The 15,505-nt window shown below is 36.5% G+C and overlaps 1 protein-coding gene across 2 annotated transcripts; it reads left to right on the plus strand.

Annotated features, from left to right (window-relative positions):
- The first annotated feature begins 274 nt into the window (after nucleotides 1-274).
- cpt1b (carnitine palmitoyltransferase 1B (muscle)) lies at nucleotides 275-12,940 on the plus strand. 2 transcript variants are annotated; one of them, XM_038300020.1, is made up of 19 exons: nucleotides 275-597; nucleotides 2,410-2,574; nucleotides 2,729-2,868; nucleotides 3,049-3,220; nucleotides 3,400-3,501; nucleotides 7,337-7,474; nucleotides 7,563-7,640; nucleotides 7,798-7,905; nucleotides 8,710-8,794; nucleotides 10,241-10,436; nucleotides 10,509-10,694; nucleotides 10,802-10,907; nucleotides 10,992-11,108; nucleotides 11,189-11,353; nucleotides 11,435-11,569; nucleotides 12,139-12,291; nucleotides 12,375-12,488; nucleotides 12,577-12,669; nucleotides 12,769-12,940. In XM_038300020.1, exons 2-19 carry the CDS (start codon nucleotides 2,434-2,436, stop codon nucleotides 12,901-12,903), a joined length of 2,364 nt encoding a protein of 787 aa, XP_038155948.1. In that variant the 5' UTR covers nucleotides 275-597; nucleotides 2,410-2,433; the 3' UTR covers nucleotides 12,904-12,940. The 2 variants fall into 2 exon arrangements, with proteins under 2 accessions (XP_038155948.1, XP_038155947.1); XM_038300019.1 differs by having other exon boundaries at nucleotides 276-597; nucleotides 2,416-2,574.
- The last annotated feature ends 2,565 nt before the right edge of the window (nucleotides 12,941-15,505 follow it).

The following is a 15,505-nucleotide window of genomic DNA, read 5'->3' on the forward strand; positions in this document are numbered from 1 at the left end:
TACTCAAGTAGGAGTAGCAATATTTTACAAGAATATTACTCAAGTAAAAGTAAGAAGTAAGGCACATTAAACCTACTAAATGTAATTTTTTCTCAAATTGTTACTCAAGTAAATGTAACTGAGTAAATAATTATTAAGCACCTCTGAATGTAAGGGAACATTGTCAAGATGAAACAAGTAGAAAAACCTCAATCATGCAACTGGAATCCAAATAAAGAAAGAGCATATTAACATGTTCAGCATCAATTTATATAATTAGTAACCTTGCTGTGTCAAATAATATTTTATTGGCGAATTAGGTGAAATGTCACATGGATCAGATTCAGTTACGTAGCAGGGTTCTCAGAGAACACCAGGTCAGGCGCGCTCTATGTTTGGTGTCTGGTTTCAAAGAGAGGCAAGTTGTGGGTGAGAGGGGACAAGGAGAGGTAGTCTGGGAAGCACAGGAAGCAGCTACTTTGCTCACTACCTGAGTAAAGCCACTTCAAGGACACAGAACATACAAGCTTCAGTAAAGAAGAATTTCACTGCCTCTGTCCTGTAGACCAAAGTCTCTGCTTTCCTTTGGTGTGTAGGTCTCTGTCTGGCCTGAAAAGGGTAAAGTATGCTCCTGCTCTTTATAGAATTTTTATTTTAAACAGTGGGAGATGAACTTTAGGTTTATCCATATATTTGTCAAAAAGATAAACACGGAAAAATGACATTTTTGGGTGTGCTGCTTGCTTTCTTTGTAAAAGGAATCTATTTAAGATGACAGTAGATAATCTAAAAAAATATATATATATAATTTGAATATATATTTTACAATTTGCATAATATCAATTGCTTTTGCAACTTACTTTGATAAAATGAACTTGATTTTTGCAGAGTATATAGATTTTCCCATCCATAGCTGCTTGTGCTCTGTTTATATTTCCATTCCTATCTGAGTCCCTCTGCACATGCTCTCTTGATGTACCACTATATTGGGCCATTGAACTTTGTCCCAGTTGGTGACTGTTCAGTCATGTGACATGGAAAAAGCCATTCCAGGTCTGCCACTCAAAACATAATGTGCAAGGATGTTGGTAGTCCAAACATTTCTAGTAAGGTTTTATGAAGGACCTTGCATTTTTATTTGAATGAGTCATTTTAACTTTATTGTGTACAAGTTTATTCTATAAATACAGATGTCTGAACTGCAGCACCTTCCAGTTTTAAAACTACACAGAAAGTATTAAGCAAATTTTATTCTAAGTATCATTCACAAAAAGCTATTTAACAGACAAAACATGAGGATAAATTACTTTTTTGTTTACTGATAACCAATAAAATGCCAACTGAGCATAAAAACAAACATAACTTGTTGCTAAAGTGGAAAATGTGAAACCTTGAAATGCAAAATCTCCATAATAGGTGCTAAATACCTTTCTGTGTGCACCCCCCTTTGCAATTACGGTATTAGCATCATTGTTAAGAATATAGTTTAAAAACCGGAAGCAAGCTGTTAGATCGAAAATAGAAAATAAAGTAACCTTTACAATAATAAAGTGTGGAAAATAATCCAAACTTTTAGAATTATAAAAGCCCTAAAAAGGTAAGACATGCTTTGAAGGGCTGACCAAATTCTATTTTTGTGATATATAGCTTGCATATACGTATATAAATATAGATTCTGTATATTCATGTGCAAAATAGAATTAGAGTGGTGATCAAGGAGATTTGTAGGGAAACTGGTGATTCCTGGCATGACTGATGTTTTTTGGGACCAAAACTGAATATTAAATGGCCATAAATTTGGTTCAGTATAATGCTTATAAGTTGTCAAATTAAATCAAAAAGTGGTATAATAAATCAAGATTAATACTTTTATTCCGAGATTGATCAAACATGTATTTTGAATATGGCAGGCAGAAGTTACTATACACACAATTCCCATTTCATGTGTTTTGACATCCAGAACATTTCAAAATTTAGATTTTTTTTAATTAGTTTTTGTTTTTGCGATTCCCTTCAGCACTCCACAAAATCACTTTTCTCTTGTGTATAAATATAATATTATAGATAAGACTTTTCTTTAAGCCATTGTTTACAGAAAAGACAAAAATGGTTTTTTCCTCTATTTAACCCATGAAGCCATTAAAATAAAGGATATACTTGCCCACATCTACAGTCAGAGCAGTGACTTAAAATAAAAATAAAAAAAATTTGCAAAGAGTTAAAAAATTAATTCCATGGTTCTCCATTAGCTTAGCTTACTTATTCCCTAAAACAACAAATTTCTTTTAAATTTGTCTTTGTTCAAACAGTTGCTAAGGTAATTATAAATATGCATCATGCATTATTTAAGTTTTTAAATGTAATATGCAATTGAAAAAAATCAGAGAATAAATAACCGAATCCTGAAGTTGTTTTTTGTTTTTTTGTTGTTACCAGTGTCAGTAATATAGGAAAATGGCTGAGGCTCATCAGGCAGTGGGCTTTCAGTTCACAGTGCGCCCAGATGGTGTGGACCTGAAGCTGAGTCAGGAAGTTTTAAAAAACATCTACCTGTCAGGAGTGACTGCCTGGAAGAAGAAAGCCATTCAATTCAAGGTAAAATTAAATCTGCATATTATTTATGTTTAATAAATTTGCTATCAGTGTATAAGAATATAGGTGAGTCAAAGTGTTTAAAATCACAGACCTCATCTTTTCCTTCAGAGTAGATAATAAATAAAATAAATACTTATATTTTTATCTTATACAGAATGGAATACTGACTGGAGTTTACCCTGCCAGTCCTTCCAGTTGGCTGATAGTTGTGATTGCTATGATGAGTTCCTTATACACTCGCATAGACCCCTCTCTGGGAATGATAGACACCATCAAGGGGAATCTTCCATACAAGTCAGTAGCCTTCACAAACTAAAACATTCATGGCATGCATAGCTGTGTTAAAATATTAAAAATTGTGTTTAAGGGTATGTACTGTACATTTCTGTGTCCGTGGCTCCTCAGCTCTCTATCTTTAACTATAAGATTCTGCACCTACTTACAGAGGCTTCATTTGTTTTTTTTTCTGAACAGAGTCTACATGCAAGTGCAGACCAGAGCAGTTGTGAGTGCCATCCTGTTTGCCACAGGAGTCTGGCTGTTTTTCATCTATCTCATGAGATTCACTCTGAAGACTCTTCTTTCCTACCATGGTTGGATATTTGAATCCCATGGAAAAATGAGCACATGTACAAAACTGTGGCTGGTATATTTCCCTCATTGAAATTTACAATCTTAATCATTTTACTGCATGCATGAATGATTGCACTCTGCATTAAACTAAGATTTAAGGAACCTGCTAAGAAGCATTATACATTGTATGTTGTACATCTGATAAATTAGTTATCATTAATTCATGATTGGTATCATTTTGATTTCATCCAGAGCCTGGTAAAGATGATTTCTGGACGAAGGCCCCTGCTGTACAGTTTCCAGGCTGCCTTACCCAGACTCCCTGTCCCCAGAGTGGATGATACCATTCAGAGGGTTTGTTCAATAAGCACAAGCAACATTACTGTTTTAAATCAAAACACCTTTTGGGACAAGGGACAAGAATACTATAGAAAGAACTAGGATTTTTTTATTATACATATTTTGTATTTAAACCATACTATCTAAAAGTAACTTGCTTTCAATAACTTTTTAAAATCAAACACAAACCTTAGTGGATTGTATTAGGATTTTAAAGGAGACGTCCGGGTCAGCAAGAAATTATAAATAGATCATTATCTATACCTAAAACTGATACATTTGTGGTGATTTTATGAATTTAGAGTTAATCAGTAAAAAAATAAAAAAATTATAATTTTTGTTGCGATCATGGGACCGGCCTGTTTTGCACAAATACAGTAACATTTCACTCCTGACATCTTCCAGCAGCTATGTCACGGTGCAGTAAGCCTAGCTCCATTCTACCCGGTTTACAAGCAAAATCAGTGAGAACTACTAGACACATATGCAATCAACAGCAATTATTTAAGATTTCGAGAGTTCACCATTGACATTTGCAAGAGCTATAGTTAAACTGACAATACCCATGTGAATGGAAGTTGGATGTTGCACTACATCAGGTAAAAGTGAAAAAAAAATGTTATTTCACCTTTTCCATTCATGATCCACAACGGGTTCGTCATTTGATTGCCGACTTAAAGAGGGAGGATTTACCATCGAACTTCTGGCCAGAGAAAAAACACGTAATATGTAGCCAAAATTTCAAATAAAAATGTTTTCAAGATGACTTAATAAGATAATAGCGCAATGTGACAAACACCAGATACAGCAGTGGGACTTGATCAACAGACAATACCGCACAGTGACGTCACAGACCTGTAGGTGGCAGTGGTGTTCTTTGACAAACATGGATGCCTCCGGTAAAGCATATTCAAATGAAATGCACTCTTAATTAAAAACACGTATAATTTATTGAACAGTGTGTAATAATTTTATATTTAAAGTACTTTCAGAAGTTTGAATTCTGAGTATGACCTGACTTTTCCTTTAAATGAACACAAGCTAATGGCTGTGAAGTTAAAATATTTTTATTAAAATATTTAGCAAAAATGTACATGTAGTCACTAAACCACCTGCAATCCTACACTCCTAAATAAATCACTGTAAACCCAAATGCCATCAGTGGGAACATAATTAGCACACAGACTACAATAGTGTCTGATTCAATTTAAATAAAATTATAGATTTTTTTAAAGACTTAAAAGCATCCATTCTTAGATGACATTAGAAAAAAAAGGCACACAATAAGTAGACCACTCTACTTTTTGCCCAAGCACAACCATAATGTTGTTTTGGTTTGTTATTATTCCAAATTTAGACATCCTGTAGGATCTTACTCTTTGATGATCTCCTCCTTGGCCATGCTGGGGTTGAAATTAGGCCTAGGATCTTTATTAGAAGATGCCTTTAAGCTGATAGGTCAATGGATACAAGTAGAACTATGATTTTACAAGAATACTTCCTTTGCTGTATAAAAATTTATTAAAATAATGGGTGTGTATGTATTTAATGATAGTAGTAAAATCTTTTTTGATTTTAGAAAGACTCTTATTAAAATGTCTTACCATAAAAAACAAATGTCAAATAACAAAAACCAAAGCTATATCCTTAGAGGCAAGACCTAAAATAAATAAACAGCCTGTTTTAAGATGTCAAAAAGCTTAGATTCTGACCACAATTTTATGCTCTAATTCAAGGCAAAGACTAAATTCACACCCATTCCTTCACATTGAACCTGTACCTGGCACTATATTTTGGTAGTTCCCGTTACAATTTTTTTTTTCTTGCTCCTTCTCTTCCTTGAACACTTCCTGCTCCTCATTCTACTGTCCCTTCACCACCCCATCCTCACATGACATTATTCAGTTCCTGTGCGTGGATGCCATGACCATGACTTACACAGACCTTGTTAGCTGTTAAAGCAAAAACAGGATCAATGATAAACATTAGAAAATTCCCAGTGTATGGGCACAAATATAGAAATCAACATGAGGAATGTTCTATATATGTAGTGAGGACCATGTTTTAGCTTCCATTAGGACTGAAAGAATTAATCGTGATTAATTGATTATTGAAATAATCGTCAACTAGTTTAGTAATAGATAACTGGAGTGTAGAGACTCTAAAAAGTGCATTTAGCTGACAGGGCGTCCCACCTTGAACAGCAATTATACCAAAATTGTAAAACAAGGTATGTAAACAGGTTGCATATATTATAAAGATCTTTTTCATCTGTTAATATGCTCTATGCAGAACTCCTCAAGTGGAAATGTTTTAATTTCAATTGGTTTAATTTCTCAGAAAGTGTTTTTTTAGGAACCTTTTGCTATCCGATTATTAATCGATTAATTGAAAAAAAAAAATAATTGACAGATTCATCAATTTGCAGAATAATCATTACTTGCAGCCCTAGCTTCATGCTCTAACCCTGACATTAAACCTAAGCATTACCAGTGCAAACCTCACTTTAGTCTTCACCTAATTCAGACCTTAGTCCTAAACCTCATCCTAAAGCAAAAAAAGGAAGTGAAGGCCAGCTAAATGTACTCACTTTAGTACAACGGGTCCTCAGTTTTATGGTAAAATCAGCAAAATTGCAAGATGGGAGCAAGCACACACACAGCAAGAGAACTATGCAACTTATGTGTCGTTTTATTCAGCTGCTAAAAATAGCTATATTAATGTAGAAAAAGAACTGAAATACAGCCTGTTATTTTAATTTATTTTTTTTCCCCTCTGAGCACAGACACAGTTGCGTAGTATACAGTATCTGTTTTCTGGTCAACTAAGTTTGGATTTACATTAATTTCAATTGTTAAAGCGGATTCATCATTAATAAATGCATAGTAATAATGTTGTTTGTACCCTAAACACTCAAACATGCAATATGCCACTTTCAGTTAGAATTATAAGGCCATGGCATTATTTGCTGACCTGTTGTAGCCATGCTGCTTGGTCCGGTGTCGTCACTAGTCTTGATGCTTGACCTTGGCCTTTCCAATAAAGGTGGGTTAATGTTGCACACCTGGCTTCATTCTGCACAAACTGTCTCTACTCCATCCATCTCTGTCTTCTTTCTCCACTGTATCTTTGCTAGTTTAAACCGCTCCAGTTTATTTCCTGTGTTTCATATTAATGGAGGTCAGAGGACCCTCTGACCTCCATTGATATGAAAAATTTCCGAATGACCCAGTCTGAAGTTGTACTGCGCTCCATGCGGACATGAGAATGGCTGTGAGCCCAAGCAGCGACGTGATTTTATGGGGTAGAAAAAAAAAAAACACTTTGACCACCAACCGGTTTGACCTGACACAGACCGGATGTTCAGGAATCATTCCTATCTTCCCATGCTCACTTCATCTCCGTCCTCCCTGTTTATCTCTAATAGCCTCAGAGGCAGATCTAGGATAGCCTAACCAGTCACTGGCCACCCCTACCATACTGGTTTAATTAATTTGGAAAGGAAAACAAATGTGCCATTTCATTTTCCGATTAGTACATTGTTAGGTTTTCCTATCAGTTTTATTCCACCCTTTAGTGCACCTTGGTCCCTTTCCGGCCACCCCAATGAAAATTGTATGGCTCCGCCACAGCCTACTTTTGATTCCAGCATTAGTTTAATGGAAACCAAACATGCAAAGGTTTAAAAAAAAAAACAATCTCCTTTTTGCTGCTTCCATGTTTAGCCCCATGCACTGTTTATGTCGGCTTCAGTTTGTGTAAGGTGTGAAAATCTGTTGTGCTACTATTGCTAGTTTTTGTATTAATAGGCTCCATTTTCTCAACTTCAAGCTATGAATCTTTCCCTCAGTATCTAGAATCAGTTCGCCCTCTGCTGGATAGCAAACAGTACAACCGAATGGAGATTCTGGCGAATGAATTCAAAGAAACTGAGTCAACGCAGCTCCAGAGGTACCTCATCCTGAAATCTTGGTGGGCAACAAACTATGTGAGTGAATTTTACACACTGTATGAAATGAAATCTCAAGTTTAGTGAATTTGAGTAAAGCATTGTATATCTTTAAATATGTTTAAAGGTAAGTGACTGGTGGGAGGAATACATCTACCTGAGGAGCAGAGGTCCCATCATGGTCAACAGCAACTTTTACATCATGGTAAGTTACAACAAGGCTATGTCTGCTCTTTAATAGGGACCATAAGTTATATATACATACAGAAGCAAACACAAATATTGGAGAGTAATGAGGTCTGAAAAGAGCCACTATTTTGACATCTGGTCTCCAAGTAATGGTTTGATGTGCTTGTTTGAAGGACCTCTTGTATATGACCCCAACACACCGGCAGGCTGCTCGGGCAGGAAATGTGGTTCATGCCATGCTGCAGTACAGGCGTAAGCTGGAGCGCGGTGAACATGCACCGGTAAACTGCTTGTTTTATAAACCTTTCCTTGTTTTCAAACAAACAAACCAATGGCAAAAAGATGTGGAATCACAGCTCCATGACGCTCTGAAAGTTTAAAGAAAACACAGTGTTGAAAGTATTGTTTGATTTTTTTTTTCCAAATAAGAGTTTATTTGAGTAGAGAGTCAAAATAAAATTGACAAGAAATCAAAGACTTTTATAATGCTGCACTTCCTCTAGCATTTCTGACATCCTTATCCTTTTACCCAATAAAATCTTGTTTTCTTTTGCTTTTGCTCTTACAGTTGGCTCCTCTGCATTTCTGCAAAACTCATTTTTAACTCAGTTTTCTTTTATTTTTCTGCATTTTATGTTTGCATTGTAAACTCTTTTATAACTCTCTTATAATTTGATGTCCTCCATGGTCAGCTTGGATCTCCTCCTGTCACAGCTTTTAACATTTTTGTTTCTTTCTCCAATTTTTACTCACATCTAACTGGGAATGGTAACCTTCTTTTACCACCCACCACATTTATTTACCTTGAGGTCCAAAAGCTTTCCAGTATACTTGCAAGCTATTTTGCATGAATAGACAAGTGCAGGCATTTGTATTAAAAATGCAAATAATGGTAGAATTTTATCCTCAAATAGAACTAAAAAAAAAGTTCCATTGATTCAAATCTGGTCATGATTTAAGTAATTTTAGGTAGAACTTGCCAAACAGCCTCACAGAGTACGGATTCCCTATTTATTTGTGAAGGTTTCGTTTGATTCTTAAGCCCAGATTGATGATGAATATTTCTCCATCATTTTTCTTCTCAGCTGAGGGCTTTAGGGACGGTTCCAATGTGCTCCACCCAGATGGAGAGAATGTTTAACACCACTCGTATCCCTGGTATAGAAACAGGTAAGGATATTAGCAGGCTTGTTGATGCATCTCTGCTCAAAGAAACATGAATCAAATTAATGAATTGTTGATTTGGTGACACACCGAGGAAATAATTCAGCCTTTTGATTCAGGTGTGTTGGAGCAGGGATGCGTCCAAAAGGTGGCGGGTGCATGACACTTGAAGACTAGAGCTTTTAGAGCCCTGCTATATCCAATCAGGCTTTTCAAAGCAATAACAAAATTTTTATTTATGAATTAAATCTTCCTAAATTGCTGTGCTTTTGAGTAAATTTCTTTAAGTATTGTAACTTCCCCTGACTCCAGCAACTGCTGCTCATATTGTCATCTTCTTTTCTGCTGTAGTCTTTCTCTCTTAGTCCTAGATATTGTTAACATGTAATACATTTACTCTGAAGCAAATAATATAAAACTATAAACAATTAAGAGAATAGGAAAAGAAAAAGCAAATGTATGATGTATTAAATTGCCAGTAATTGCATGTAATTAAATGCTCTTTTGAAATACTGGCTGGTTTTAACTCCAATGGGGGGAGCAATGTGAAATCTTAAAAAAAAAAGTTAGAAGAGTAAATAGCATGTTGGTCACCTGACTGCTGTTTTCTTCCTGAATGTCAGTCCACTCTGCTTTAGGATCCAGCAACCTAAATCGCTTGCAAAACTGTAACACATTTACCTCAAGGCATATAATGAATGGAGTTATATTCAAGCAAATACTCTTCTATCTGAAGATTTTGTACTCCAGATTCTCAAGCTGGCCAGAAAACTAGAAGTATAGAAGAGTCCTGCAGGGTATGGATACTTTTAAAATTAATCTGCCTTAATGCATTTGTTTTATTTGAAAAAAAAAATGCTGAAACAGGATAAAAAAAATCTATTTTCAGAAGTGCAGCTTTGTTCAGGCATAAGAACATTGTAAACTGCAGCTTAGTCCTGTTACTATCTCAATTACTGTCATGCTCGGGTGTCAGGATCAAAGTGCAGACAGACACTTGGATGCATCGTCATTAGATAATTTAATAAGAAGTTATGGCAGCAATGAATAGATGTGAAGACATAAGTAGAACTGAGGAGCTGAATGCTTATAACAAACTGGCGGCTTAGGGATTGAGGAAATCGGGTGCAAAGAATGAGAGGAGAAAGAGGAGGAGACACAGGTGAAGGGAATCTACTTATTAACAGAAAGCCCTGCCTGAGGGCTTTCAAGAGAAAGAATAGAAAAGACTGGGAAAAAGGTAAACACATAGAGCTGATACAGCATACCACCAAACATCCAACAATATTAGAATACAGCACATTGTGATTAACCAAAACAAAACCCAAACTTGCATATCCTGACAATAGGGTGTAAAATGTCCAAAATATTTTCATTATATACAGGAACCTATTATTTAACTAGACATTTTTACATTATTTTCCATTTCTCTTGGTAACGACTTGTGTGCAGATATTGTGCAGCACCTGACAGACCGAAAGCACCTAATCGTCTACCACAAAGGGCGCTTTTTCCAAGTGTGGTTGTATATCGGGGGGCGCCACCTCTTACCCAGTGAGCTGGAGACCCAGTTTCAAAGGATTCTCAATGATCCATCAGAACCACAGCCAGGAGAACTGAAACTTGCAGCTCTTACTGCAGGAGCCCGGTATGTCTAAACACACAGGATGCAGAACCACTCGCCTGCTTTATGTAAACTTATTCTTACTCTCTTTTCCAGGGTTCCTTGGGCACGGGCTCGGTTGAAATACTTTGGCCATGGAATAAACAAAGTTTCCCTGGATGCTATTGAATCTGCTGCATTCTTCCTGACACTTGATGAGGAACCACAGGGTTATGACCCAGCAAAGGTTAACTCACTTGATATTTACGCCAAGTCCCTGCTGCATGGTAAATGTTATGACAGGTGGGTAGTAGATTAAGACAGGGGAAGACCCCTGCTCTGGGCTTCAGTAGAAGCTAACATTTTATTGCTATCTGAAAAAAATAGAAAAATGTGATCATGTCTTCCAGGTGGTTCGACAAGTCTTTCAACTTAATCTCATACCCAAATGGAAAGATAGGAGTCAATATTGAGCACTCTTGGGCAGATGCCCCCATTGTTGGACACATGTGGGAGGTATAAGGAGCAATTTAGTCCTGAAAATCAAGAAGGTTCTTGTTTCTAGTTGCTCCTTAGCTGTAACTGGCTTGTGTTTGGTAGTATGTTCTTGCAACAGACTGCTTTCACCTGGGCTACACAGAGGAGGGCCACTGCAAAGGGGACATGAACAGGGGCCTTCCATGTCCCACTCGACTACAGTTTCAGATTTCAGATGAGGTATTTTAAAGCTTTACTGATTAGTAAAGTAACCGAGCATTAATTGTTTACTTACTCTCTGTTTTTTTTTCCAACCACAGTGCCAAGACGTTATTGAAACTTCCTACCTATTAGCCAGGCAGCTAGCCGATGACGTGGACTTTAACTGCTATTTGTTCTCTGAGTTTGGAAAAGGCCTGATCAAGAAGTGCAGGACGAGCCCTGATGCCTTCATTCAGCTGGCTCTGCAGCTGGCACAGTTCAGGGTTGGTCAGCAATCAGTCACTGTCTGTCTTTCTAAAGATCTCATCCATCAAATCACATCATATATGTTGTTTTCTTCATAGGATCAAAGCGTGTTCTGCCTGACATACGAGTCCTCGATGACCCGTATGTTCAGAGACGGTCGGACAGAGACGGTGCGTTCCTGCACCTCTGAGGCAGTTGCTTTTGTCCGGGCCATGGAAGATCCATGTGCAACAGTAAGCAAAACAAACCCACATGCAGTGAAAAGTCACTCTGCTAAAACATGAAAATGCATGTCAATAAATTAGAAAATAAGAATTACATTTATTACAGATATTTCATTTGAAACCATAAAATTTGTGAATTTTATTGAAGTAAATGAACAGAAATTAAACTGAATATAAATAAATATCTGCAGTGACGTAGATATATATAAATATGAGTATTTGATTTTTTTTTTCATTAAATTGTCAAAACAAATAAAAAGTTCAATGATTTTTCTAAATACCCAGATTCACATTTCCTTTTATATTTACAGAATAAACAGTTTGGACACAAATTACATTAAATCCATCAAGTCACGCTTTGTACACATTTGTTGTTGTACATAATGTGAGGGGTCACACTGTCCTTGTAAGGTCCAGGTCACCCAGACTTAAAAGCAATGTTAATAAGCACCAGAGCCATGTCACGAGGTTTAAGCAACACATTTTGCCTAAAGGTCATTATTATATAATCATATTATAATGACATTTATCTTTATTTTAACTGAATTAACTGATTTTCTCTTGCTCTCTATGAACAGAATGCTGTCAGACTTGCATTGTTTCGGAAGGCAGCAGAAAAGCATCAGAACATGTACCGTCTGGCCATGACTGGATCTGGCATCGATCGGCACCTCTTCTGCCTTTACATAGTGTCTAAATACCTCGGTGTAGAATCACCATTTCTCAAAAAGGTTAGAGCTGCAATTTAATTTAGCTTCAAATCTTTTTATCCAGCATAACTTATTGGTTCTCCTTTCAATGCAAATGTTTCCAGGTGCTTTCAGAGCCGTGGAAACTGTCGACCAGCCAGACTCCTCAGCAGCAGCTTAATTTAGTTGATATTAACAAGTTTCCTAAATATGTGGGTGCAGGAGGTGGATTTGGCCCAGTGAGTACTTTGGAATTTTAACGGGTCAATAGTTCACCTTCAAAACTATGTAGTTTATGTTATAATTACTTTTCTTTTCCACTCCCAGGTGGCCGATGATGGCTATGGAGTGTCTTATATCATTGTTGGCGAAAATCTCATCACATTCCATATCTCCAGCAAGTTCTCATGTCCTGACACAGTAAGGATTGTTTTCATCCACCTGGAGACCCTTCATTGTGTCTCTCCAAGTTTAATCGTCTTTTCTCTCTATGTGCTCCTTTTCTATGTCAAACTCCAGGATTCTGGTCGGTTTGGTCAGCACATTCGGAAAGCCATGATTGACATCCAGGCTCTTTTCAAGCCGGAAAATAATAATAGGACGGTGGAGAATGGAAAGTACGTGCATCTGGAAAATGGGAAAAAGCACATGTAGGACTCTGTGGGGAGGAGTTTTGTTGGTGTGCTTCCATTAAAGCTGAAGTCTGTAAGTTTTTAAAAATCACTTTTTTGTCATATTGGCTAAAATTGTCCCTATGCCCAGACAGCAGTACATGTGATATGTAACCTGTGAAAAAAACTGCTTCAATTGGTACCGCCTACTGCCTGTATTTCAATCTGGAAAGAATAATTCAGGACAAGTCAAAACAACCAATCACAGCCAGAGGAGCGTCTGATGGAGTGTCAATCACAGCTCACACACGCTGAATCCCGCCCCCCCCCCCCCTCTGGTCGCATGCGGTAGCCGCGCAGATGCTGTGAGAGGGGTGGAGCTTGGAGGTGGGGCATGAGTGAAGCAGAGAGGGTGGGGGAGTGACGTGAAACCTGTTTTTCTTCAAATTTTCAGTCGAAGCCTGCTCTCTCCTCAATGTTACAGACTGCAGCTTTAAAGCATAGTTCGGCTGATATAACTGCACCTTTATTTCTACTTTTCTGGTCAGCTTGATCACAGGAGCTGAGCATTCCACTCAGACAAAGAGATTGGTTAGCACTCCTCTAAAGGATTTCTGTTTCTACTGTCTATTTTACATGCTCGAGCTGCTGCTTATTCTAATTTAATTTATATTTTTGTTTTGTTTTGTTTCTTGCCAGTGTCAGAAAGAGACTCTAAATCTAATCCAGCCTGATTTAAAACACAAAAGATTTTCTTTGTGGTGTGTTATTGATGCTTGTAAAACTTATATATTTTCTGTATAAACCTGCACTGTGTAAAATACTTTGTAAAATGACAGCTTTTGAGCATTTGCTTTTAAAATATGCAATAATGTTATTTTCATGTCAATAAATGACAAAATACCCCTTTAAATGCAGGATGTTTATGCCTTTAGTTTTAGGAACCAGAAACTAAAAAAAAAAAAAAAAAAAAAAAAATCAAAGCTATTACCGGTATATCAGCTGTAAAACTTAAAAAACAAAACATATATATTATTTTCATAGTTACTACAAGGACAATTGTCTACTGAAGAATCATAAACCAAAACATATTACTTTAAACTTTGCTTTGTCTTTTCTATTTTCTTAGACTGCCTACATTGTTTTATGATGTGGGTCTCACCAATAAAAAATAATTGTTGCCTTTTCATACAGTTTATTGTTCTTTTCACAATGAATGTTTTATTTTTTTCTGATTTCTGACTTAATATGCTATTTTTATTAACTACATATTAAGTTAGAAATGAGAAAAAAAATATAAAAAAAGGAAAAAAAACGGATTTCATTTTAATTTTTTTATTTTATCATCAATAAACCTATTGTTAATTTATAAAGCTGGAGTAAACAACATTTTGAAATTGCCCAGAAAAGAGCGCTTTATCACAGCTGATAGGATTTAAATAACATTCTGTATGAATCAGTGTTTAATGACTCTCCAGTCTGAAAATACAGACTTCTTCTGTATGTCGAATCTGATTGATTTATCAGTTTTGTTTTTAGTTTGGCAAAATCCTCCCACTTCCAACAGCATATTTTAGAACAGCATGTGAACTCACTTTATCCTTTAGCTAAATGATACAACACAAAATTTCAAATATTTTCAGACAATTCCTATCCCTTTGCTAAATTATATGTTCATACAAGAATCCCACCTTATGTTTAATAGCGATTGCAGTATAATATTAACACAAACACACACTTTAGGCATGAGATCAACATATGTAATGGTGAATGTAGGAAGTGTGGCTTATGAGGACATATCTTAACAACAGGATATTTGAAGAACTGATGATCTGGCATTGAATCAGTTTGTGATCTACGAATTCAAACACAACATGTATACAGTGAGTCACATTGAGCAGGAATTTAGTGTTTGTTTCTGTTTATTTTTATAATTGTGTTACAGGCAGCAAATGAAAACCCTAAATTCCTGGTGCTGATGTTGGTTCACCATCCCTTATCAGGGTTAAATCCATCAGAGCCACCATTGTGATCATTTTAGAGCACTTTAGGATTCCATTCCATCCGAGAGGCAGGACACACCCTGGACAGGTCTGTCGCAGGACAGCACAAAGACACACAACTATGCAAACTCCATGCAGAAAGAGCCCGGGCCCAGAATCCAATGCAGAACCTTCATGCTGAAAGGCAACAGCGCTACCTACTGCACCAGCGCCACTTCATGATTCCATCTGCAGAGAAGCTTTGAGGAGATGTTATAATTTGCATCTGAACAAAAGTAGCCAAACCTTGTTTGTTGTACGCTTTGGGCAGATGTAACTGTTTTTAAATGTGCTATAGAAAAAAAACGTTGACAAACTTGTTCATCGTTAATATGAAGATGAGAAACCACAGATCATACGATGCAGCTGAGATGCAGACCATTTTTAAAGAATAATCTATGTACAGAGCTACAGGCTGATAGTCTAATTAACACGATGCACTGATGTAATTTATGCTAAATGAGTCCACATATTTACAGTTGTCTAACTACGTTACAGTCGGTTTATATTTTTGTATTAAAAGGTCTTTTTATATCCATTTTATATAATTATAATTTTCTAAGTAACAAAGTCTGGGTTTTCATTATCTTCAATATTGCTGTA

Source organism: Cyprinodon tularosa, unplaced genomic scaffold (assembly GCF_016077235.1).
Source record: "Cyprinodon tularosa strain WSP-4 unplaced genomic scaffold, ASM1607723v1 ctg44, whole genome shotgun sequence".
Classification (NCBI taxonomy): Eukaryota; Metazoa; Chordata; class Actinopteri; order Cyprinodontiformes; family Cyprinodontidae; genus Cyprinodon; species Cyprinodon tularosa.